Consider the following 27,779-nt stretch of genomic DNA (forward strand, 5'->3'; position numbering starts at 1 on the left):
GGTCTCCACGCAGCTCCCACAGCTCCGAGGGAAATGCAGCCTACCCAGTAAGGATTCACTTGTCAGCATGCAGCAGTCCTGGGAGGGGCCAGGTGAACAGATCCACAGAGCTCAGCTGAGTTGACAGATACCCAGGCAGCACCCGGGATGGCGCAAGGCAGCCCACCCGCCTGGGCACTGATAGTAAGTTACTAGCTTAGAGGAGGGAAATACTGTCCAAGGCCACTGCTCAGCAGGAGCTTCTAGGCAAAAACACAGGGGAGAAAAGAAGGAGGGCTGCCTCCTTCACCATACATTTAAACCAGCAATGCATTCTTTACGTGGCCAAGAAATGGGAGGCATAGTACAAGGCACAGAATAAATCCCCATCTGAAAAAAACAAAACAAAATCCAGTCCACTGGCAGTATCTTGAGGCCATGAAGCTTCAGAGAAAACCCCAGAAGGCTGTGTGTCGAGCGCCAGCCTCTCTTCCTGTGCATTCAGCATAGGCTCTGTCTGCTCCGCAGGCTGGGCAGGTGTCAGATCAGTGGCGTAGGAGGAAAAGGGTGACCACTGACCCAGAATCCCACAGGGCTGTGATGGCTCTCAGTTTCAGTTTTTCTATGGTTCATCTTGCTGACCCATTTTTGACTGAGAGCCTTCAGACTGCCTGGGTTTTCCAGCAGGTCCCATGGTGGCTGGATAGGAGCTCTACATTCTGCTGCTCAGGGGATGGCATTTCTGGTGACATCGCCATCCTCAGCCATCTCTCTCTTTCCTCTCTTGTGGTCATGAGCCTTGCTCCTTTCCTTGGGTTGGCAAGGCTAGAGCCACAGCAATGTTTCTGGAGAATGACCTGGGGACAAGGGGACACCAAGGAGGAGTACAGTGGCACGGGAAACCTATAGCCCCGAATGGGGCTCAGCAGTCCTTGCAAAGGACTCTTCAGCCAGCACTGAGCCTGCAGACAGATGGCCCAGGTCTGCTCCTGAAAGAATTGAGACACCATCATGGCTTGCTCTCCCGAGACAGGAACCACTTTCACGCTTCAACATCAGCTGCAAACTCTGCTGTAAATATTTTCTCTTTGATTCAGCAAACAGGAGATCTGGCAAATCCTATGTGGGGGGCCACAGGGGTGGCAGGGGCACCCTGGAAGAAGAGGGCTAAGGTTCTATTTCAGCTTCTGTGGTCACCTTGGCCACAGGCTTTGGAGACTTGGGCTCCTATGACTACACGCCAAGTCTCTCTCAGGAGGTTGTGATAACTGAGGATGCTAACGCCTACCCGTGACTAAGCCACACAGCAAGTGCACTTCTGGTTTGTTTGTTTCAGCCACCAAGGAGGTGGTACAGTGACGTGTGTGTGTGTGTGTGCGTGTGTGTGTGAGTGCGCGTGTGTAAGAGAGAGGGAGCACATGTGGGGTGGGGTGTGTATATGTTGTATGCGTGTGTGGATTGTGAGCATCCTGGGTGTGTGTGTATGTGTGTGTGTGTATGTTGTGTGTGGAGCGGGGATTAGGGGGCTCTACAGCCCCAGTCTTGACTGGAGAATCTCTTGCACAGGCAGATTACACTGCTTCCTAGGTCGAAGGTATCTTTCCCCTCTTGATTTGACTTTAGTGCTCATGAACACCACACACAAGTGTAGGGCGCACAAGGTAAGGTCTCACACATGCTTTCCAGAAAAACTAGGAACGAAAGCACATTGTCCAGCAGAGGCAGAGTTCCACTCCTGCCCAGTACCTCCTTCTTTCATTTTTTTTGCCTGCCAAGTTTTTGATCGTTTTTTTTTCCTGCCTAACTTTAGTTCTATACAGAAATTAGTACATGTTAAGTCAGAACTAGAATTACCCCTGGCACTTGGAACTGGTACATGTTTTGACAGAAAAAGAGGTGACTTTGTTGAAAATGAGAGAATGACTCAAGATTTCATCTCTATTTACATCTCCCCCCTGAGATGCCATCCATTTTCATGTCTTCAGCAATCGGCTCTCATGCCTGACTTCGGTAAACACTCTGCCAGGGTGAACATGAGCTTTCCACTCTAACGGCAGCCAAGCTCCTGCAGTCCTTGGTGGCTCTTCTAGGCTCAGCTCTACGTGTATCTCACTCAAGGATGACAGCTCTTCCTTTATGGGGTCTGCCACGACCTGTGTCTTTGCTGTACCGTTCTGAGGTTATACCATTGGCTTCTTGATGACACGCTGCTATTCACACTTTCTCCAGTGTAATCTGCACACCACTGTGGGCGACTGCACACAAGCCTCCCACAGCAGCAGCAGCACAGTGGAAAAAAACTCTGTCATGATGTCTGAAACATCCGTCCTGTTTTAATGGTCCAAACCAATCCTGTCTTAAAGTATTTCTTGCCACTTCTCAGAACTCTCCTCACGTAGTATGCCATCTCTTCATGCAGACCTGTGTTTACACAAGTGATCTGATCCCTTGGAATATGTGTCCCAATTTTCTTGGGGCTTTCCCCCCTTTTCTGCACAGGCCCAATTTTTATTTCATGTCCACATCAGTTTCACTCACCGAAGTCCTGCTTCCTTTCCTCTGGCAGGCTCCGTGGGACACAGTCACGGTACCAGTTCCACACAGAGTAAATCCTGGAGTTTGGGTTTCCACTGGACACAGTGGCAAGCTGAACTAGATGGTTCTAAAGCCAAATGAGTACATCTTCTTCCCTGGACTAGTGAGCATCTTGGAAGCTGAGCAGTGTTCTCCCTGTTGGAGCAGAGCCTCCATCCCTGCAGAGTGGCTGTGGACAGAGCTCCTAGTCCCCCATCCCCCACTCTCCTGAGCTCCTTTGGCAGCATTGAACCATGAGGGATCCGAGGGAGAAACAAGCCCCTTGGGTGTCAATCTTCTAGAGTCAGAGCCGTGGGTGCTGTCCTCCCAAGGAAGGCAGATGGAGAAGGGAGTGTCACTCTCATTTAAGGGATATGCTGAACCACAAAGCATGGGCACACAGTCTGGGCAAAGGGCGGCATACACACATGGAGCTCATGACTTCATTAGGAAGATCTTGGCAAACCTTGGTTGGCCAACACGTGTTACGATCTCTGGAAAGAGGGCATGGCTCACATCTGGAAATTACGGGCTTCTGGCACCTGCTGAGGGCTCGGAATGCTGGGTGCGAGGGGAGACTCCGTGAAAGCCCAGGCTTCTCAAGATAAAGGAGTTCCAGTGCATTCTGTCTTTGCTACCAAGAAGAGAAGGGCTGATCGCTCTAGTCTATCCACATCTAACATGACGCTTCCTGTTCCATCTCTACTCTCATTTGGGGTTCTAAAAAGTAACAAAAAAGTGAGCCGAGGAAGAAAAGCCAACAGAGAATTAGAGTTGATTATAATTTTTGGACCTTCAAAGAAAATCACCGTCACTGACCTACCCCCTTAAACACCATGAGACTGTGTAGTGCTCCCCTTTCTCACCAAGACACCAGAACAGAATGGAAAATAGAAAAGATTTTCACAGATGTCACTTAATGAGTCAGGCTTGGAAAAGTGTTAGAGTTTGACTGATCCTATCTCTGGGGCTGAATCTCGTCAGCAAGGCCAGCAAGAGCAGTGACAAAGCAGGCAGACAGCCGCCATCCGCAGCAGGCAGACCGCCATCAGCAGCTTTCAGCTTCGCCTTCACCCAGAACAGCACTTGCGTCTCGTTTTCACTTAATTGCAGATTTTTATCGACTGAGCTCTAGTGACTTATCCCACATCTGACACGACACACTCACACACTCACGGGAGAAGAGTCATAAAGGAACCGGCTCTGGCTGGTTAGGCTTTGTTGACAAAGAAGCACAATAATTTGATGAGAATTATTTTCAAATCAAATCACATCAAAAAGTGAAAGAGCACAGCCAAGTGCAGAGATGCGTGTGGGCCAGCCTGCGTGGCATCGCCCAAACTCGGGCCTCCGTGGTCTGTTCCCATCAGGTCCCAGCGGGGACGTGAAATGTCCGCATGGATAGAGGCGCCACCGCCACCTCTGCCTGATGATGACACGACACTTTATTGTGACTGTCTCTTTCTCTGTCACATCAAGGCCAGGACACAGTGCCTGGCTCACAGCTAGCATACAGAGTAATGTGCTCTGTATGGAGTTTTGCACACACACACACACACACAGTTTGTTCTCCCCCAACCCCTCTATCCGGCCCCCGTCCTCCCCACAGCTACTACACTCCTCTGCTTTCCTGTCTCGTGTATCCACTGCTCTGGACACAGAATTTCCACTTGGATGCTAACAATGCTCTGTAGCTGGCTGTGGTGGTATTATGTAATTCTGTGAATGAAAATTAGTGACTTGCACACTTCACGTGAATTACTCAACAGAATACTTTCCTATACCAGAAACATTTATTAATAACAAATACTTAATTAGTGAAAAGGCCTTTCATACTGTGCATGGCAGGTATGAGTCATGCTGCAGGTTGGGAGGCACCTGACAACCCTTTCTGCGGGTGGAGGAGGAGAGAAACAATCTTCACAGCCACAAACTCTTATTCGGGGTAGGTGAGAGAGTAGCTAATGTGCTTCAAGCCAGTACTGAGGAGCTCACTACACTGCACGTGTGAACGGTGGTTAGATGCTGGGGGCGGGGGCATTGACACCTGTCCTTGCATGAATAATGACTACTTATCAACAAAACAGGCAGACGGGCACTCAGGAAGTCCTGGGCAGTCCAATGCACGCAGCAGGGGAAACGCTGACCCCAGAAGCCCCAAGTCTCCAGGAGGCTATACCAAGCACTGTGCCTTCACACAGGGTTCACTTGAACCCCGCTCCTACAGGACACCTGAGGGTGAGGTTCAGCCAAGTGTGTGTTGTGATACACGGGATCACCAGGGAACAGGAAAATGGTTCACAGGAGTGAACAAAATGCAGGGAACCCAGGTTTTCCATGAAGAGTAAACTGAAAGGTGCTAGCTGCACGCCTCTAGGGCAGGCATCACACACTGAGAGGGTGACGGCCGTGCAGAACGTACTTACCCTCCGAGAAGAGGCAAAAATGAGGCCATTCTGTAGGGACATAAAGATTGCTCAGCTCTGAACTGTACAACAAAAGGCGGCCTGGTGTACAGGTGATATTATGTTTAGCTTTGTTCTAGAAGTTGAAGCTTTTAAGGGCGACAGGTTAGCTCCCAGGTCTGGACCATGTCTCAGGCATCCTGAGAGGTACAGAATGTGTGCCCACGTCATGGCAGTGACCTAAACTCCAGAGATCTTCTGATCCCTCGGAAACTCTTAGGCTATTCTTTATCCCCATGACAACCATTAGACTGTGTGCGGCTCACCCTGTCTACCCAGAGCTGTCTCCCTAAATGCTTTTTTTTTTTCTTTTCATTTTATGACTGTGCTCCATACTGTGAGCATATAGGTTACTCAGAAAAGCTACAAACTGTTTTGGCCTCAACACAATCCCACACGAGTCAACACAGCACTCCTAATGGCAGATGCATGGGGGTAGGGAAGGGGCTCTCTCAGCCCCGAAGCCATTCTAACACTATTCACGGCAGTGAGAACACCACTAGATTCAGCCACACCATGCTGCCCGACCTGACGCCAGACCAAGCCCTACACTGCACCTGTACTTCTGACTGACTGCAGAGCAACCGAGCCCCGCGACCCCTCCTCTTGATACTCAGGGAAAATAAATCTACCCGTTTATTGTGACGGCTACAGATGACCAGGCAGATGGAAGAGACGCACGCGGCACAGCACGGGAGGCTGTGGGCTCTCTCTGGGCGCCACCCTCTAGAAACCTCCATGTGTTCCGCTATGTAGAAACTACTTAAAACTTAGTCCCTGTGAGTTTTTGGTTAGGTCATGAAGGCATGACTGATTAAATCAACGACCATTGCTGATCAGCCCATCCCTCAGCCCTTCTTCCCATGGGAAAGCTAGGTGTTGTCTAAAAGTTCTTGCCCTCTCATCACAAAGTCAGTTCTCCTGGCTGGATCTCTACCAAGAAGAGCACCATGGGGCCGGGCAGGAGCTAGCTACTCAGACACCCCCACTTCACAGCCCAGGCAGCCTCTAACCTGTGACTGTCCTACATCTGCCTCTGGAGTGCTGGGATTGCAGGCGGACAGCTGTGGTCGCCACCCCTGACCCATTACTGTCAGCTCCTTACAGCAGTCTCAGTTCCCACAGTGTTTGGGGACCCTAGTCTTTTTCTCTTGGGGCCCTGGCACCCCAAATGATGACCTCTTCCAGATTCCTTCAAGCACCCTAGACTGCAGGGACGCTGAGCCTCGGGGGCACACGGTCTGGCAGGACCCTCCCCCACCACTGCTTCACCTTCAGCGGCTGCGGACTGGGGGAGGCAGGACATGTCCTGCACACTCACGGGGCACTGTGCTCACTGCACTAGAGTCCAGAAAGGCACAAATGGGTAAAACTGTCTTCTTTCCTTCAAGAGCTCACGTCCAGCAGGGACTAACACGACAGCCCATGGCTGGCAAGGTGGTGCAAGGACGGGCAGAGCAGTCGGATTTCTGAGTCTGTAACTAGCCTGGTTTACACAATGAGTTCCAGGATAGTCAGAGTTACATAGTGAGACCCCCACCTCCATATAAACACTGGCCCTGGCAGCAGCAAGCAGACACTATAGGAAAGTGACTGTGCCCTACTGGAGCCAGCAGCTGTGTCAGCACAGAGACGTGAGGCTGGGAGAACAGAGCTAACGTGTCAGTGTTGCTGAGTGAACTGATGACAGACACACATCACAGACAGACACATTAAATAGTAAGGCCAGTTTTTTAACTCAACTAGCCCAGGGGAAAAGCATAACTACTTGCGGGAGGGTCGGAGCACACCTGGAGCGTCACCACGTCTGGGCTTCCTGAATACAAGGCTCCTGATACTGACTCTGTCCAGTCATCGGTCTCCAACCCCAGATGAGGAAAGTCCTGGAGAGACGACAAAAATCTGCAAGAGCAGCACAGCTGAGGAGCAATGCTCTCAGGAATGTGAGGTCACCGCCAGTAATGCTTGCGGGAACGTGAGGTCACCGCCAGTAACGCTTGTGGGAACGTGAGGTCACCATCAGCAATGCTTGTGGGAACGTGAGGTCACCGCCAGCAATGCTCGCGGAAACGTGAGGTCACCGTCACGTTGCTACGGCAGATGTGAGCATGGGCTATCTCACACCAAGGCACGGGTTGCATGGTGCTTCTCAGTGTCCTGCCACAGTCCCCTCCTCCCCCCCAGTGCCTCCCTCCTGCGGAAGCTCTTTTGTCAGAGTGAACACCTGCTCTTCCTGAACTTCCTGCTTTCTTCCTGGCTGCTCTGTTAGCCTAAACATGAGCTTGGTCTGTCTGTCATGACTTGTTTTCAGCTTGTCCTTGCAGGACAGGCGTGTGCCTTACCAACTCCGACTGTTAAGCTGGCATCAACATTCGAAGTAACCCTGTCTATATTTACAGCACACACATTTACTCATCAGTTCCCCAAATATTTGCTAAGCTCCTATTAGTGCCCTGTTATCTGTGCACTGGGGAAGCAGACAGCCTGCTCTCTGCATCCCATCACATTGCATAGGTGAGCTGGTCCCTGGTGAGAGCTGGGCTAAGTGTTAGGCAAAGAAACTAGGACCCAGTGGGAGACGGAAAAGGCTTCCCAGAGACATAACTATTTGCCAGGAAAACTGGAGAGTGGAACCAGGCAGGCAAAAAACCCAACAACAAACACAATTTTCCCTGTGCGGCAGAGCTGGGTGGCCGCGGGAGGCGAGAGCTCTGATGAACTGCAAAGAGCTCAGCAAGGCTTGCGGTGCACTGTGGGAAGGAGGCAGGGGCCGTGTGTAAACTACCCTAACAGCTAAGAAGAACCCCTGAAAGATTTCAAGGGGAGCGATGTTTCAGAGACCACTGATGGAGCAAACAACGGGGCAGACACTGCCGTCGGAGCAGGCATGAACTCGGGTGGTGGCAATGATAGGGGCAGGAACAACCAACGGATGTAAAGGAGACCTGACATCTCACTTGAGCAGGGGCAAGGGGTGGAGGGGTGGAGTGCTGGGCCGCTGCAGACAGGAGCAGGGAGCCAGGACAGCCTGTGGGCTGAAGATGGTGGGACTGAGAAGGGGCAGCGAGTGCAGCAGCAATGTGTTTCTGGGAGACCCCAGGGCACAAGAGCACGAGTCCATTTGGGGGAGAGGGAAGGCCATCCCATAGATATAAACTGGGTCCAGGAACTTCAACGGCATGGCCTTGGGGCTTTGGCCCAGTGGTTAACTGCTTGGGTGGCCTTGTGTGGCCTTGAAAGCAGCCCACTGAGTAAGGGGAGAGCTCCAGATAGACGGGCACATTTCCAAGAGCAGGACTGAACTGGGTGGGGCCAGGGGCAAGTGGTTGGCATAGCACATGGTGTCCTTGCTAGTAATACGTGAAGCACGCCAGTCTGCAAGTGAGGTAGCTAGCCCTGCAGCAAGCTGGCTGACCTGAAGCCCCACAACAGACGGCAGCCCTGGGTCCACCGTAGGATAGGCATTAAGAACAAATGTGTTGGAAAAATCTATGAAAACAAGCCCTTCCCCCAGACCAGAATAACTGGTATACAAAGGTCTCACTCACACACAAACACGGGAATCTTCCATGGTGGTTTACCAGGCGGAAGATTACTGTGTACTGGTCTACCGTGCATAAAGATAAAGGGTCAAACAGCCCATGGGGAAGTTCAGCAGGCTGTGGTAATGAAGCTTAGGGCAGATGCTCTTGGCTGTCCAGGATGCTTTCCTGCTCTGAACTTCAGGCCCTTGGAGAGTGGAGAGGCGTAGCAGAGAGCAGAGAGATCCACAAACAAGAGCTGGTGCCGTTCCCAGCGCCAGTGGGAATGCATTCTCAGGGCGGAAGAGAGGGTGGGAAAAGAGCGTGTGGTGGACAGAGACACCGCGTGGCATCTGAAGGCAGCCATAAGAGAACATGTTGGCTCCTGGGGTCCCAGGCAGGGAATATATCAATTGCAGAGAACTATATCCCCACAGAAAACTATGCTATACTAGAAACCGCCCAAGAATAATTATGTGATTTCAGTGTGTGCAGTGGAGACCCATCAGTCTGCAGGCCCTGGAAGCCCAGCAGAAACCCGCTGCCACAATGAAAGGGCACACCAGGAGTCAGCACGGGCAGGGCCAGAGGGCACAAGGGCGCCAGAAAGGCAGATATGCCAGACACCATGCCAACCACTTCTGTTGCACCAACACCTCTACTAGCTCACACCTGCCACAAGTTGTGAGCCTATGACAACCGGTACGACAGGAAGACAATGGCCAAGTATGGTTCAGGGATATTCTTGAAAATGCTCAGGGCTCTTCTTGGGCACTGCGCAGGGAGATCGCTGGAAGGCAGAAGGGAACTCCTCCCACGGGAGGAGCTGGTTAGTTCCCTCAGTCATCCACTTCGCATAAAGAGAAGTGGCCTGTGGGTAATAAAATGCAGCCTGCAGATTTGCTGGGTTGGTCAGCCAGGAAGCTGGAAGGTAAGGGCCAAGGACACCTGACGGAAGGCAATGAGCACAGCTAAAGGGACTCTCGGGAAGTGTGTTGGCTGTTTTATTGTTTTCCCAGATTAATTCCTACCACAGACATCCATCATAATAAAGGCACCAAGCAGGAGGCAGACGGAATGATAACAACCTTATTATTGCCCGTCTTCGCCCTGGTTCAGGAGAAGTAGCCATGGCGACAGGACAGAGGTTATACACCCCATGTACCCACTACCCATGTACTGACATTGTGGACTAGCTAATCTGCCATCAGCGGACAGCAGTAAGCTTGATAGACCACTCTCAAGAAAAAATGAGCACGTAGTGCCAACCAACACTGGGCACTGACTCTGCGGAACCATGAGTCTGTATGTTGAAAGCCTACTGCCTCGGCAGGATGGGATTTAGACACAGGGTCTTCAATGGTTAATTAAGGCCAAGTGAGGTCATTCAGTGGGCCCTAATCCAAAAGAAATGGTTTTCTTATGAAAAGAGATTAGGGCTCAGAGTATCATGCCCCAAAGTCTGACATTTTGATGTTCTGGGCTCTTTGAGGTGAAGACTCTGGAAGCCTCTGAAGCAAGGTCTCTCTAGCCTTCGCCCACTATCCCGTCCAGGAGTAAGGCACAGAAACTAGAATTTCTTTTCCCCAAGGCAGGCCACAGACACTAGAAACCCACTCACCACGGTGCACCACAGAACCTACAAAGGGGCCAGGAAGACTGAGCAGCCAGGCCTTGCTGGGCTCTCTACGGCCATCCCACCCATCCTTCCCCTCTTCTCGAGGGTCTTGTGGATCCACTGCCTCCTGTCAATCACAGGCTTCACTCCCGCCTGTGCTGACTATAGACAGAATCCTTCTCATGCAGCTCCGTGCTCTCTGTTCTCATGTCCTTCCCACCCCCACATCTCTGAGCTCCCTACAAGAGCACGCGCCAGCTGTCTTCGAACATGTATGCCATACACCTGCATCGTGTGCTCCAAAGTAACGTCAAAGTCAAACAGGTCTGTACGGACGACTCTGGTTTCTTTCTCTTCTATCCCACACTCCCTTCCAAAATATAAACCCTGGAACCCACATTCCCAATAGGGGCACAAAAACATCAGACTAGTCAGAGTTCAATTCTGTAGGCCACTGAGACCTAAAGCCCTATCGCCTCACACCTGGGGAAGAAGGCAGGAGACAGAGAGAGGGCAGCAGAAAACCCTGCATCTCTCAGCACCCCATAGATGAAGGAGGAGTTCGGAAGTGAAGAGTCCAGTGTCCTGGGTCATACAAGTGTCCAAGGAAGATGCCAGACATTGTGGCTGGGTCGAGAGCAACTTCCCCTTTCCTTGTGCCCCTTGAAAGACAAGTGTTGCGTTGGAGTTTTGGCTAATGTGGTACTTGGAGGTAACTGTGCAATGGCCCCTGGTTGCTAATGGCACACATTTATATGATGTAATCACTGGCTGTTCCTGTCAGGCTTTCTTATCTGTGCTCACTTTAACCCAGGACAGTTGTGAAGCTTTGCGTTCGTTCCTCATCCAGGGCACATGACTAGCCCTTTAACAGGAAGATGCTGTGGCTTTGACAAGATTACAAACACTGATACATATCCTATCTTGCTAACTAGGTTGGTGTTTCTCTCCGAAATAATGCTAAGAATGAGAATGTCCATTCTGATCAACTGCTCAGCTTGATGTATTTTGTTACCTTAAAAACCAAACCCCTGACACTGACAAAGGCCACCCTAAATTCTCAGTCTCCTGCAAACACTACATCAGAGGCTCACAGGTTCACACGCAGTGTGTGCACACACGCACACGCCGCCCTCACACCTCAGGGCCGGCACGCAGGTCTCACCTGCTGCTGCCTTTGCCGTCTCGCTTGTGCAAACTGAGAGAGCATCAGCTGCCGGTCAAGCTGCTCCATCCTCTGCTGCCTCTGGATGTCCACGGTGGCTCCCATCCCAACTCTGGCCTCGCTGGTTGGCTCTGAAGAAGAGAAGATGGGCTCGAGGGCCCAGGAGGAGAACCGGGCCATCCTGCCAGGGATGCGAAGCAGCTGGTGAACCTGGAACACTTTGCGGTCATAGCACATGCCTGAAATCTAAGAGAAAACACCCAGCTGATTGTTCAAACGTAACAAAGATTGAGATGGTGTATTTAACAGGGACTCGATAGTGACAATGTCTCCAATGGCACTTTCTAGCTGTGGCCAAGCACACAGCGCTCCTAAACACTCCTGCTGTGAGCGCACTACTTGACACACAAACCAATGCGGATTGAACTTACTCAGTAAGGCAGGCTTGCTCTGTAATCAGGAGTTAGCAAAGGCCTGACCATTTCACATACCACGTACAGATACAGTTGTAAGGAGGATGTCTCAATTTTTAAAAAAATCCAGGGGCTGGGAGACGGCCTGGTCAGACAAGCATGGAAACCTGAATTCGGTCCCTGGCTCCCAGCCAGACCTGGCTGCATGTGCATGTACCCCGTGCTGGGGAGGCTGGATCATATGAATCCCTGGGGTTCACTGACCTAACAGCCTGCAAGCCCTAGGTCCAGGTGAGGGAGCCCATCTGAAGAAGCCAGGTGGACGATCCTGGGGCAGACACCAAGATTGACTTCTGGCTTACATACAAACTAAGTTACAAAATACAAAAAAGGTTTGGTTATCCAAACAATCTCACACTGAAGCAACTCTGTGGTGCCCCACTGGCAGATGCCCGAGGGACACACAGGGCCAGAAAGGAAGGGCACGTAAACCCCGAATTTACCCAAACATGGCTCTTTCTCTAGATGTTCAGTTACTCATTAATATTAGTTAGCAATAGATACTTGTGGAAAATACTTTTTACAATCAAATCTATTTGTTGTAAAGATCGTTACAAAAGATATTTATATAGAAGGAGAAACCTCAGGATTTCTTCTTAATATGGCTTTTTAGGTAAAAATCACCAGACATATTCTTTTAATACATAAAAAAACTAACCGGGTGATGGTGGCTCTCGCTTTTAATCCCAGCACTTGGGGTGGGGGATATAGATGCGGACAGATCTCTGTGAGTTCAAGGCCAGCCTGGTCTACAGCATGAGTTCTCGGTTGCCAGCACATCCATCCCTTCACTGGCATTGAAGCCGACTTCTTTGGGACTCCAGCACGTACAGAGGACCAACTGGGACACTGGCCTCGTGAGACTGAGCAGCTGCTGGGTTCTTGTTTGACTCAGGCTGTAAGTCATTCCAATAAATTCCCACATATAGATACATATTTATAAATATTCATATACATATAGAATGAACCCCCCCTCTCCATATAAATATAGAGGGGGTTCATTCTATAGTGGTATAGTATTTGTGTTGTAATAAATAAAGCTTGTCTGAGATCAGAATGCAGCCACACTAGTCAACCATGCAGACCAGGCAGTGGTGGCACACACCTTAATTCCAGCAGCCACACTAGTTAGCCATAGAGGCCAGGCAGTGATGCACGCCTTTAATCCCAGCACTAGAGAGGAATATAAGATGGGAGGAGACGGGTCTCAGTCTCAGTCTGAGGATTCATGGAGACAGGATCACCACTTCAGTCAGAGGTAAAGGTAAGAGCTTTTTTGATCTTCAGCTTGAACCCCATGTCTCTGGGTTTTTATTATTTGTGTTACATCTAGCACCCAATGTTTGGGGGTACAAATTCACAAAAAGCAATTTGCCTGTGGTTTTACGGCCACCTTCATAGGCTGGAGCTACACATGGCTGAAGTCACAGCCCTGCCAGCTAGGCGTTTCTTTCTTCTCTCCTGCGGGCTCTCCCTAAACCCCCTCCTCAGGCTGATGTCAAACTAGTAGCTGCCTTGAAATCCAGTCAGGTTTTTACTGTTCTATGCAGCAGCAATCAGCCTCACATCTTCTTCATCATCATCACTGGTGGCAGATTCGATGACAAAATTGAGAATTATTTAAGGGGGGAATAAGTGAAGAGAGATTTTTCCCACATTAAAAAATTGGGAAACACTATTACAATGGGAGTTATGTCTTTGTATGATAACACGCTGGACAGTTTGAAGACAGAACAACCAACCTTAATATACCCAGTACCTTACAGGAAGTACCAAATGCTAGAGGCTCTGAAGAGCTGAAGGGACTCCTATGGCAATGTTAGATTGGAGGAAGAAAGCAATCGTCTCCTATGGCATGCACTCACTTTTTGTGAAGCAAACGTTAAACGTGTGGTCAGCTTGTAATAGAACTACCCCTAAGACTGGACAGACTTGGATACGGCAGTTTCAGAGCCTGGTCCACAATTGCAGTGGAGTACCTGGTTCAGAGGAGAGGCTAAGACTATGGAACAACGGAGTAAAGCTAGAGGTAAGGAAATCTCCTAAGATCAACTTTTTAGAGAAGGCGAATATGTTACTATAGAAAGGAAAATTGTATATGATGACCACACCCTGGATTTATGCCATGGAACAGCTCTGAATTCTTGGGACAGAACTGAAGAAGTAGCAATGAAGATTGAATTGTTTACTAAAGTCATACAGGGTTCAAAAGAAACCTTCACAGATTTCTTACAAAGATTGACATCAGCAGTAAATAGAATGATACCAAATTCAGAAGCTAGACAAATAGTAACTGACTTACCGACTTTTGAGGATGCTAATTCTCAATGCAAAAGGATAATTAAAGGCAAGATAAGCACCCTTGGAAGACTGGGTTTCAGATACAATCAATACTAAATCTCATGACAATGACACTTGGATAGGAGAGGTGATTTCCAGAGGTTTCAGTTGTGGCGAACAAGGTCACCTTAAAAGGGATTGTAAACAGGGTGTTCCTGGAAGCAATGTTTTTTCCAAGCATAATCCACTCAGAATGCCCCTCCCTTCTGGATGATGCAGAAGGTCACAAAGGCAGTCATTGGACTAATGAATGTAGGTCAACAAGGCATATTCAAGGTGACTGCCTGAGGGGCCTCTCGCAGGCCCCGTGTCATATCTGGTTCGGTCATTTCCTGCCATCATAGAGGAAACTCCTTACAGAGCAATTAAAGATCCTAATGCCTACTGTAAGAAACCATCCTGCTCTAGATAACAGAAAAGCTAGAAAAGAGAGAAAAAATTCAGGAGAAACCATAGTTGAGTATTTTGGCAAACTTCTATGAATGAACAATGACCAAAACTATAAATACGAATAAATGACATTATCATTGAAGGTTGGTAGACACAGGTGCGAATGTAACAATTTTACCAGAATCTTGGCATCCATATTGGCTCTTCAGGAGATAAATTTTCAGTTTTTAGGAATTGGAACTTTATCTCAGGCAAAGCAGAGCACAAGATGGGCTGAATGTATAGAGCCAGAAGGACAGAGAGGAATATTAAAACCATATGTAGCTAACATAGCAATGAATTTGAGGGGATGTGATTTGTTACATCAATGGAATACTCAGATTAACATTTCCCCAATCTTAGAAACAAACCATAAATTAAAATATGTTTCTGAGGGCTGGAGAGATGGCTCAGTGGTTAAGAACACTGGCTGCTCTTACAGAGGTCCTGAGTTTGATTCCCAGCAACCACATGGTGGCTGACAACCATCTGTAATGAGATCTGGCGCCCTCTTCTGGCACGCAGGCATACATGGAAGCAGAATGTTGTATACATAATAAATAAATAAATAAATAAATAAATAAACAAACAAATCTTAAAAAAATATGTTTCTGGGAAAAATATTACAAGATAGTACAAAGAACAGCCATTGGTCACTCATGTTGTACAAGAACAGGGCACAACAGCTGCTGATCTCCCAACAGCCCCACCTTTAAATTAGTTGTCAGACAAACCTGTATGGGTTAAGCAATGGTCTTTAACAACAGAGAAGCTGCAGGCTTTAGAATAGCTAGTAGAGGAGCAACTAGATTCTCAGCATCAACCAGTCCTTGGAATTCTCCTGTATATGTTGCTAAAAAGAAATCTGGAAAATGGAGAATGGTAACAGATTTAAGAGCTGTTAAAAAGGTAATTCAACCTATGGGCTCTCTACAGTCTGGAATTCCTCTGCATCCTCTATTGCCTAAACAATGGCCTCTTATAGTTATTGATTTAAAAGACTGTTACTTTACTATACCTTTACAAGAAAAAGACAGAGAAAAATTAGCCTTCACAGTGCCTACTTATAATAATTCTCAGCCTGCTAAAAGATATCAATGAAATATTCTCCCACTGGGAATGTTGAATAGCCTCACCCTGTGTCAATATTTTGTAGGGAACCAATTGTAAATGATACATAAGCAATTTCCTGAATCTATAGTTTATCATTACATGGACAACATTTTGCTAACTGATTCAAATACAGATACTTTAGAAAGAATCTTTGAAGAAATAAAGGAAATTCTGCCTTGTTGGGGATTACAAACTGCTTCTGAAAAAAATACAAAGAGGAGACTCTATTGCTTATTTAGGCTATAAAACAGGTTTACATAAAATTAGGCCCCAAAGGTGCAAATTAGGAGATTGATTACAGACTTTAAATGACTTCCAAAGAATGCTAGAAGACATTTTTCATCTATAGCCCACTATTGGGATAAAATCTGATGGACTGATTGATTTAAATAAAACCTTAGATGGTGACAAGGACTTAAACAATCCCAGGAAATTACCAACTGATGCTGAAAGAGAACTGACTTTGATTGGAGAGAAATTATAGGAGGCACATACAGATCGTGTGGATCTGGATCTTAACCCCATTCTGGTCACATTACCCTCCAAACATTCCTCTATAGGAATTTTAATGCAGAAGAAAGATATTATCTTAGAATAGATCTTTTTATAACATAAACCAAGTAAAAAATTAAAAACTTACATAGAAAAGGTCTCTGAATTAATTATAAAAGGAAAATTGAGACTTCGCCAATTAGCAGGAATAGACTTAGCAGATATTTAAAAAATGATGAAATTGACAAATTATGTGCAGAAAGTGAACCCTGGAAAAAAGCCTGTAGTAATTTTTGTGGGGGGGGGGAGAGATTAACAACTATGCCAAAAAAGCAAGAGAATTGACTTATAAAGAGAACTAGCTGGACCCTTCCCCACACTGTACCGGACACACCAATAACTGGAGCCTGTACATTCTATACTGATGCAAATGAATCAGGAAAGGCAGGTTACAAATCAAAAAAATTAAGTCAAATGTATCAAAGCCCTTATGATTCTGTCCAAAAGTCAGAATTATATGCTATTCTCATGGTACTAATGGATTTTAAAGAACCTCTCAACATAGTTACCGATTCATGAGACACAAAAGAAAGTGCCTGCCAAACACTGTTAAGATAAGGCTAGACAGCCCTTCAGAATGTCCTGCTTCACAGAGAAGTCTATTGGATATGATAGGCCTGCAGGCCAAAGACAGATGCCCCAATGTTGTAGAGAAACTTTGGGTGACTGTCCAGGCAGCCAGCTGTGTCTGTCATTTCTCACATTTTTTGGAAGTCGCTTGCTTGCACTTCCTGCTTATACAGTTAATATTAGTTCCTTCTTGGGTTTCTGAGGGAATTGAAGACTACACAGTTATAGCTATAGTTTTTCTTGTTTACCAGACTCACTAAAGAGGTATAAAGTGTAAAAAGTTGAGAGACATTAGAAGATAATTTGATAATGTAAATTAGAATAGAAAGTAAATTATGTACAACGTTTTGGACTCAACAAGATAGGATAGATAATGGAGTATTTTCCTGAATTTGTCAAATGCAAATGGACTAGACATTGTTGATGTACTTACTGCCTATATATGCTGTATACTTGTGCCTATTGCATATAGTTTTTCTTAGTTATAGCCTTTTAAATTTTTGACAAAAAGGGTTAATACAGTAGTACAGCATTTGTGTTTTAACAAAGCTTGCCTGACGATCAGAATATACAGTAGTCACACCAGTCAGTCATACCCCCTGGGCAGTGGTGGCACACGCCTTAAATCCCAGCAGCCACACTAGTTAGCCATAGAGGCCAGGCAGCGGGAGTGGTGCACACCTTTAATTCCAGCACTGGAGAGGAATATAAAATGGGTGGAGACAGCTCTCTCAGACTCAGTCTGAGGATTCGTGGAGGCAGGATCGCCCATTTTGGTCTGTGGTAGAAGAAAGAGCCAGTGGCTGGCTGCTTTGCTTTTCTGATTTTCAGCTTGAACCCCAATATCTGTCTCTGGGTCTTTATTATTCACGCTACATCATTCTCTAAGTTCTGGGATTCTAGAGAACCCAACTAATACAAAATCCCGTGACTTCAGCAAGGGCACTGAAAACACTGTAGAGGACAGAGCAGAGAAAACTCTACTCTCATGGCAGTGAAGCCCTTAGTGCACAGGAAAGGCAACAGACACATGAGGACAGCGACCACCAGACACGCTCTGTAAGGAAATGGAGTATTGGACCAAGGACCCACGACAGGGTGCCACTGGAGACTGAAGACAACATCCCAAACAGATGCTGTGCAGGATGGGTGCACAGTAAGTGGTTAGAACTCCAGTCTGAGACCCAAGAGAAGAGTTAAGCGGAGAAGCATTTAGGAGCCACTGACTAGTGCCTAGAATTTGAGCTGTGGGAATAGGTAGCATGGGGGCCGGAGGAACGCAGAAGAGAAAAAGGCGGCAGTACCCTAGAGTTCCGCAGGGATGGTAGGAAATGTGTGAGCAGAGCCCAGCAGTAGCTGCAGGGTGAGGAAATTGAACCAGGGAAATCTGGCAAATGCAGCAGCAGATAAGCAGCGGGGAGAGGTCACTGGATGTGGCCCAGAGGCAGGAGCGAAGGGGAAAATGGAGCAGGCTCTACAGGGCACAAAGTGGGACTTGTGGCCTCAAGCACTCCCGTGGCTTTATTATCAAAACCGTACAACAAAACAAAGAAAATGAAAACAGAGACAGTTCCATGTGGAGTGAAACTAGAAAGCACTGAGCCTGGCCTCACGAGTCCTTGGAAAGTGAAGGCAGAACATGCCAATCCTGCAGAAGCAGAGCCAGGGGCTGTGGGAGGCAGCAGTGAGCTGGGTGATGACCTTGGTCTGTTCCCCAACGTTCCTGTCTTCCATCTCCTTCAGGCCTGTGAGGGAAGAGTCTGAGGTGGTACAGGGAACGCACAAGGAGCTGGCACACAGTACAAACCACACATTGAGCCAGAGGAAGAAGGGGGAATGTGGCGGCATGGGATTACAACTAAAGGGACGACAGCGGATCAGACAGTGAAACAACACGAACCAAGAAATAATGCAAGTCAGGCCAGGAGTGTGGCAGGTAAAGGAGCCTGCTCCGGGGAAGGAGGGGGCGGATCCTCAGACCCCAGGTGAGCACCCCCCACCCCACCATGCATAGCAAATCAATAAACTTGAAAATGCAAACGTTCCCAAGGGAAAAGAAGATGAAATCTACTTCTGGATGCACTGTAGTGGACAAAATAACTCTTAAAGGCAATCCAAGATGAGGCACAGACCACCCGAAGGAGAAGCACATGCTAATAACAAACCGTCAGCGATAAACTCAGCGAAAATATGAGCCCTTGATAGGGAAAACCAAGGACAATATAAGGAGTGGAGTGTGTGTGTGTTTGTGTGTGTATGTGCGTGCATGTGTGCATGCATGTATGTAGATGAATGTATATACATATATCTGTATATATAAAGACACACACACACATATACATATAAACCCTAGTAATAGAGACACTACCATCCATGAACTGGAAGTTCAAAATGGTTAAGATACCAATTTTCATCAAATTAATATATAAATTCAATGTTTCAAAATAAAATATTTATTTTTAAAAATTTATCCAGTTTATTTTACATGTATGAGCATTTTATCTGCATGTATGTATGTATGTGTGCATGTGTGTGCTTGGTGCCTACAGCAATCAGAAGAGGGAAACGGTTCCTGGGACTGGAGTCACGGATGGTTGTGAGCCACCCCATGTGGGTGCCAGGAATCAAGGAACCAAAGCCAGGTCCTCAGCAGGACCAACACGCACTCGTAACCACTGACCCATCTCTCCAGCCCTCAAAATAAAATCTCAACAAGGTGTTTGTTGGGACAGAAATGCCAGTCCTCAGAGTCTTCCCAACTATTGAAGGCTTACATTCTTTACAGCAGCATGGTGGGAAACTGAAGCTGAGCAAAAGTGATTGCACGCTTTATGACTTCATCCATGTCTGCTCTACCCAGAGGTGGACTTCTGTAAAGGCCCCAGATGGTGAGCCAGGAGCACGCATGGGAAGGAAGAGTGCACATGTGTCTAGCACTTCACTGTGACCCTGGACGTCAAACTGTGCAATGTTTCAGATATTCACGGTGGATTAGAATACATAAAGCTTAGCAGTTCAGTTCCCTATGAATAGCTGATAATCACATCACCTTCTATGAAAAGATAGGACAGGAATGATGACATTAAGGTTTTACCTAAGTCTCCATAGCACTACTTAGGTTATATTAAGATTCCTTTTAGTTTTCTTGAGTCAGGGTCTCATTAGGCCGAGCTCGCTTTGAACTCACTCTAAGTTCGGATCCTCCTTGCCTCCACCTCCTGAGAGCCAGCAGCACAAATGTGTGCCACCACGCCCAGAGTGCATCAGGCATCATGCATACTGGGTGACATCCTCAGTCTCAGACAGTCTTGTCTTCAAAGTCATGTTTTGCTGAAGAAAAAAAGGGCTTTAGAATCAGAGTATAAGTGGGGAAAAGAGTTAAGTTGTAGAATGCCTGTTTAGCATGCGTGAAGCCCTGGATACAGTCTCCAACAAAGACAGGGAGGGGGAGGGGGGAGGGAGAGAGAGCGGGAGGGAGGGAAAGAGGGAGAGAGAGAGGGAGGGAGGGAGAGAGGGAGCGAGGGAGGGAGAGAGGGAGCGAGGGAGGGAGGGAGGGAGGGAGAGAGGGAGCGAGGGAGGGAAAGAGGGAGAGAGAGGGAGGGAGGGAGAGAGGGAGGGAGGGAGGGAGGGAAAGAGGGAGAGAGAGAGAGGGAGGGAGGGAAAGAGGGAGGGAGGGAGGGAAAGAGGGAGAGAGAGAGAGAGGGAGGGAGAGAGGGAGGGAGGGAGAGAGGGAGAGAGAGAGAGAGGGAGAGAGGGAGGGAGGGAGGGAGGGAGGGAGAGAGAGAGAGAGGGAGGGAGGGAGAGAGGGAGGGAGGGAGAGAGGGAGAGAGAGAGGGAGGGAGAGAGGGAGGGAGGGAGGGAGAGAGGGAGAGAGAGAGGGAGGGAGAGAGGGAGGGAGGGAGGGAGAGAGGGAGCGAGGGAGGGAGGGAGAGAGGGAGGGAGGGAGGGAGCGAGGGAGGGAGGGAGCGAGGGAGGGAGGGAGGGAGGGAGGGAGGGAGGAGCGAAAGGACAGAATGAAGGTGGCTAAGGGTAAGAGTGCTGCTCTTCCAGAGGATCTGAGTTCAAGTCCTAGCACTCACACCAGGCTGCTCACAGTCACCTGGAACTCCTGTTCCAAGGGCAACTGTACTCACACATGTGCATACCCATAATACACATACACAATAAATCTTAGAAGTGAGGCCAGATGCTAGAATCTGCACAGCAACAGGCCAGGAGGAACTAAGCCAGGACCAGTTCTGAGGCAGGATGTCCAAAGAGCAGTATGAGGGCCAGCAACAAAGATAACAGCCCAGACAGTAGATGACAAGATAAAGCAAAAGGGAACAGACACACACTATACATGAGGGGCCAGCTAGGCCTAGAACGGAGCATCCAGCCAGGAGGTCGGGAACCCTGTTTAGGAAATGGGACATTGGCACCAAACCACCAGAGATGACTCTGGGCCCGCATCTGTGGGATATCTAGGCCAAGGTCCCAGGGTGTGGCTCTAGGTTATAGGCAGGAGTCCCCACATGGCAACGACAGCAGGTATTTCCTCATAAGCCTGAGAATGTAAAACAGGAAATTGTTTTCTTCTTAGGACGCTGAAAATATGAACGTCAACTGTACACTGACTCAGGTTTCACACCATTAACCCTTCAGGAAGGGAGCCCCAGAGCAGGCTCAGAGTCAACAGAGACATCGGTTTGCTGGCGGGGGACAGGTCAGCACTCTGGGTTAGAGCTGGCCTCACCTATCCTCTGGTCTTGTTTACAGCACACTGAAACCACAGCAAGCAGAGGCAAGAAACCATGACCCGCAGTGACACCGGGTGCTGAGCCCTTTCCCCAGCCCAGAGACCCAAAGAGGTCCAGCAGGGTCCCTGGGGACCAGTCCCTACAGCCCGTGCATCTCCACAACCCAAACAAGCCCGGGGGCAAACACCTCCCTGCATCTGAAGGGCAGCACACGAGCTCCCTCCCGAGAGCAGACCCACTGAGGACTCATTTCTTCACCCAGATGCACACTGACTATTCTGATGGCCAGGCTGCTCCAGAGCACAGCGGACAGGAAGAGCGAGAATGTCTCCCCGATGGAGTCCCCTACTCCGCCACGCTGAAATGCTAACAGAACAATGAGGTCAACGGCAGTCGTTGCTGGTCACCCCAAGAATGAGCCTGCACATTAGAGATCCTCAAAGGTGTCTGTTTCTTGTGAGCATGCTAGAACGGATCACTGTCTCTATGGCACGCAGAGAGTCTGGCTGCGTGGTGGTGTCGGGGTCGGAGGCTGACTTCTCCTCGCCTCTTCTGTGTGAGGGAAAAGTGATGACATCAGCTTGTGAGTAGCCAGCAAAACCACTGTACTGTCCTGACTGGGGATTCTGAACTGCTGAGAACAAAATCAGAGAGATCTCATATTACTCATTTCTAATAAAGTGTCTTAGAAACCTGCTGGAACTTTCTTTTTTTTTTTTTTTTTTTTTTTTTTTTTTTTTTTTTAAAGAAAACTATGTATCAGGAGTCAGGAGGATGAAGTAAATTGTACAATGTGGACAACTTCCAACAAGACCGCCTTGTGCTGGGTGCTGGCGACCTGGCCTCGGGCCCTCACACTGTGCAGTAAGCACTAAACTCATACAGCCATCTCCTCTGCCCACCTTGTGCTACTTGTATTCAACATTACAGGAGAAGGCTTAGGCAGGAGAATGAATTTAGCAGAATACAAGGCATAGATGGGAACAGATAGGTATTTCTTGACTGAGTGACGATGAATGTGGAAAACGTAACAAAAGCGATGAACAACGTGGGTAAACCCAACAGGGACGCTGTCCCCAAACAGCCTGCTTGCTCTACACCAGCATTAAGCAAACGGAGAAAACCGCGAAAGCGAGTCTCAACGGCAGCTGTGCGAGGGTTACATGTGGGGCAGCAAAAGTGAATAGATGTGGATACATGCCGTGTTCTGGGTCGGAAAATGGCATCCTGTCTATATGCTGGTATGAGATGCGGGCTCCGGAGAAACAGACTATTTAAAACTGCATGGCTCAGAGCAGCAGGCGTTTGTCAGCCACACAGGCTGTTCTTTTTATGTGTGAGGAAGGGATCTGGAAGCAGCTTAGCCTGCTAACAGTTATGACTCAAAGGTCTCTCAAGAAGCTGCATTCAGTCGAGATGTTAGTCACCCTCTACTCATCTGAAGACCTGACAGGACCGAAGATGAACTTCCAAGACGGGTCAAGAGCACACCTGGCAAGTTAGTGTTGAATGCTGAGAGAAAGGCTCAGCCCCTGCCATGGGCATTTCCGTGTCTAAGGGAGTTTCTGTATCTCCAGGTCACAGCAGCTGGCTTCCCCAAGAGAAAGCAGAGCAGAGCAGCTGTGTCCTGACCCGCTCTTGGGAGTCACGGCGTCCTCTGCCACACCTGTCCATTTTAAGTCAGTTACCACATACTGCCCGTGGGGTCCAGGGATCCGAGGCCAATCCGGGCATCACAGTAGGTAAAAGTTAATCTTACACACAGACACACGCACACACGATAAATAAACAAGAGAAACACCAGCCAAACACAACATAAAACCCCTCAATAGAAAAATATCATATTGGATTGACAAGATGGCTTAAAGGTAGGGGGTACTTGTCCCTAGATAGGACAGCCTGGATTCAATCCATGGCACCCACACGGCAGCTCACACCTGTCTGTAACTGCAGTTCCAGGCGATCTGACACCCTCACACAGACATACAGTCGGGGAAAGCACCAATGAACATAAAATAAAAATAAATTATTAAAAGAATAAGAAAAAATACAAAAGACTTCATTCAGTCTTAGTCACTGTTCTATTGCCGTGAAGAGATACCATGACCAAGACAACTCTTAAAAAAGAAAGCACTTGACTGGGGGCTTGCTTACACTTTGAAAGGATTAGTTCGTGATGATCATGACAATAAGGAGACAGGCATGGTACTGAAGGAGTAGTTGAGACCTTTACATCCTGAGCCACAAGCAACAGGCAGAGAGACAGAGACACCAGGCTTGGTGTGGGCTTCTGGAACCTCAAGTCTACCCTCAGTGACCCCCTCCTCCAACAAGGCCAAATCTGTTCCAATAAGGCCACACCTCCTACTCATTCCCAGACAGTTCCAGTAGCTGGGGACCAAGCATTCAAACATCTGAGCCATGAGGGTCATTCTTATTCAAACCACAACTTCATATTCTACAAAATAAACAGACTTCGAAAAGAGCAAAACAGTCGACAGAAGGCCCATGTTGCTGCAGGGGTAGATGGCTGGAGGTTATAAGACAAGAGAAATATCAACACAGTTAGCTCCAAAGAGGAATAAACACTGTACTCACCTAGTTAAACACATACACATGCACACACACCCACACCAACCTAACAGCTCTAAGATAATCAAAACTGATTAATAATGTCCAGTCTCTTGATAGGTAGACAATGTGAAGATATTATGTCATGCGAATGACAAGCTAATCTACCAGAAATCTCCACAGCGCACACTGCTGAGCCTCATCTTGATCTCCACCTCTCCTTTCTGTAACTAGCACCCTGAACCGAGCTGACGGTACCCTACATTGCCTTCTGTCTCCAGGCCATGTGTGCTGCAGACTCTCACCCACGAGAAGGTGTGAAACACAAGGTGAGGATGAGCCCTGGGCTGTCGACAGAGGAGGCTGTAGAAGGCTGCTCCTAGCTGTGTCCTTCAGTGTCTCGCTTGCAGAACTAGAGAGGCAGCTCACCTTACAGGGGACCTGGCTTCAAGGGCTGTGACTCCAGTTCCCAGGGATCCCACACTCTCTTGGCCTCTACAGGGACTGCACACACATGGCACATAGACTTACATGAGGCACGCTCATTCATATACAATGTTTTTTCTATAGAAACAGAACTATCATTTAATATAATAATCCCACTTCTAAGTACATAATGAAAAAATTAACATCAGGATGTTGGTGAGGTGGCTTGGGGATATGAAGGACACTTGTCTCTAAGCCTGACATCCTCAGCTGGATACCCAGGACCTACGTGGGTAGAACCAGCTCCAGCAAGTTGTCCTCTGACCTCCACATATGTGCCATGACATGTCACCCATACATATGCATGCGTACACACACACACACACACAAATGAATAAACAAATAAATGTAATTTGAAAAACTTAAAAAAATAATTGAAATTAGAAGCCTCATTTTCCCTGTTGTGCTGTCCATAATAATCGATGATCAATGTCCACTGATCCCTGAACGGATAAGCCATTTTTCTGTGAAAGGGAACTGAAATGGATCAGAAAGCTCTCGCACTAACTGGAACAAGTGACTAATCACAAGACAATCAGTGCACGTTGTCCACAGGAGCAGAGGGGAACGGTGGCTGCGAGGGATTCAGGCCGAGCAGAGGAAATTATTAAAGTTCCAGTGAAGCAAAGGAATAAGCTCGAGAACTAACACGTGACACGTGATTGTATCAACAACACATCTTAAATGTAAAGATCAGTGAGGCCAGATCTCATTACTCACATCGCAGCCATATACAGACGTGGTGTATGCACATGAATGTGCAGACATACACACACGCACAAGAAAGGAGGGGTAAGAAAAGGCTTGGGTCAGGACTTGAACAAAATGCTAGAGGAGGCGGTGATGTATGGGGGGACTGTATCTGGACCCTGGGCTCTGATCTGGGCAAGGAGACTGTGGAGATAAACTGAAGAGCTGCCCTGTGCAAGACATGGCCAGCTATGGCCAGCTAAAGCCAGCTAAAGGCACTAGCAAGAACATCTGCCAGGCACGGAGGTGTGTGCCCGCAATCTACCATCTATGAGGTACAGATGTAGAGAATTGGTCTGAACGCAGCTTGGGTTACAACACGTGTTTCAGGCTACTCTGGGTAACAAACACAGTGAAAGCCTGTCTGAGAAAACAAACAAAAGCCCCTAAGACGATGCCAGTAACAGCGGCATCACCACCACTGCCACACGTCTATAGTCCCTGGGTCCTATGTGACCCCTGTCTGGAATTCATTGATCATTGGCCCTGGACTGAGATGCAACCTCCAAACAGATCAACCACCAAACAGACTGCTTTAGTTAGGGTTTTTATTGCTGTGAAGAGACACCATGACCATGGCAACTCTCATAAAGAAAACATTTAATTGGGGTGGCTTGCCTATAGTTTCAGAGGTTCAGTCCCTTATCATCATGGTGGGGAGCATGATCATGTACAGGCAGACGTGGTGCTGTAGCTGTAGCTGAGAGTCCTACACCTTGCAGGCAATAGGAAGTCAACTGAGACACTGGGCAGTATCCTGAGCATAGGAAACCTCAAAGCCCACCCCCACAGTGACACACTTCCTCCAACAAGGCCACACCCACTCCAACAAAGCCACACCTCCTAATAGTGTCACTCCCTACGAGACTATGAGAACCAATTACATTCCCTCCAAACAGATGAACCTCCAAACAGATGAACCTCCAAACAGATGAACCTCCAAACAGATGAACCTCCAAACAGATGAACCACCAAATGGAACAGGTGGTTTCTTTTAGTGGGTCCAGGGTCCTGGGGTCACGACAGAGCAGGGGGGAGTGAAGAGGGAGGCAGGAAGGAACAATCAGCATAAACATGGGACTAATTCTGTGTGTGACATACACTGGGATCATAACTGCTCTTTTGTTTCTCAAAGGGTGAAGGCTCCCTCTAAGTGTGGGTGTTTCCTTGGAGTCTTGGGTGGTCCTGCTCCTTGTGGGCCTTCAAGGCCAAGCAACCTCAAAGTTTTAGCCAGCCTTGATTTCTCTTGTAGCCTCTGACTTTGTTTTCAATGAACTGATAAATTTGGGACTCTAGCTTGTGAATTCCCAGAGTTTAACTGAAGGCCTTGATCAATACATGAGTTGTTCACCCTGCTACCCTGACCCTGTTTGGTCAGTGTGCATGAGAAGTCTGGGGAAGAAAGAACGGACAGAAGAAAAGGAAACACAAAGAGAAGAAAAAGACACACCCAAGCCGAAGGTCCACACGATGTTAGTTCTCACCACCCCGGGGGGAAGGGTCAGAGTCCCTAAATTTACCCATGTTTCCACCAGTCTTAAGACACTGGTTTGTTTACTTGTTTTTGTCTTTTAGAAGTAAGCCATGTGAAGAAGAGGCAGGCAAATCAGAGCCTGCACAGGAGACACCTGACGGCTTTGAGGTAACTCATCTTCCCTTTCCGTCGCGTTCATGAACACCCAGCAGGATCTACAATCTTGTACCATCTGAATGTTTGTTTGAAGAGCTTTGAAGAGCCTAACTGCCCACAGAAAACAACCCCAGCCCAAACCACACTCAGGGTTCGATACAATCTGGCTTCCATGTACATTTCTACCCTACAGTGGGTAAGAGATTTTCACACTAAGATCGATCACAAGATAACCGAAGTCTGATGTGCTGTGCAGGGCAAGTACAAAGGGTACTGTGCGGGAGCCACGTGCTCCTGGGGACTGGGAGACAGAGGGGCAGTTAATCTGCTCTTAAACAGCTTGAAAAAGAGCAAGTGATAAGATGTGGACTGTGAGAACATAAACTTGGCAGAAGCAGGTTCTTTCTGTTTTAATCATGGCTGAGGCGGACCACACTTTTGAGAGTCAAGGTACATCCTCGTGGCTATGACTCATTACTACGATTCACGAAACTGTAGGAAATGGAGAAGTACCGGGACAGAGACGGCTGCAGAGCTCACACGAGCTTAATGTCTCACCAGTCCGGTGCCAGAGCGACAGCGAGCAGCTCCCCAGCCCCCCTACCTGCTAGCCATGAACCCCCTGGCCTTAACCCATGCTTGTGTTACAGATGCCTTTTGTTGCCCTATGTGAATCTTCTCTGAGAATTTCCCATGGATCCAAAGGAAACCCGGAAAGCGGTGGCCCCTCATGGCTCAGGTACCTGTACTTGGCACTGAATTTTGGAAGCTTCATCCATGTGTAATCATTAAGAAGAAACAACA

The 27,779-nt window shown here is 48.1% G+C and overlaps 1 protein-coding gene across 1 annotated transcript in view; it reads right to left on the reverse strand.

Annotated features, from left to right (window-relative positions):
- Positions 1-27,779, reverse strand: part of Ubac2 (UBA domain containing 2) — a 149,421-nt gene that overhangs the window by 19,234 nt on the left and 102,408 nt on the right. Inside the window, exon 7 of the mRNA XM_057786303.1 lies at positions 11,323-11,568. Within this exon, the coding sequence (XP_057642286.1) occupies positions 11,323-11,568 (246 nt within the window). The remainder of the gene's footprint in view (positions 1-11,322; positions 11,569-27,779) is intronic.

This window comes from Chionomys nivalis, chromosome 12 (assembly GCF_950005125.1).
Source record: "Chionomys nivalis chromosome 12, mChiNiv1.1, whole genome shotgun sequence".
NCBI classification, from domain to species: Eukaryota; Metazoa; Chordata; class Mammalia; order Rodentia; family Cricetidae; genus Chionomys; species Chionomys nivalis.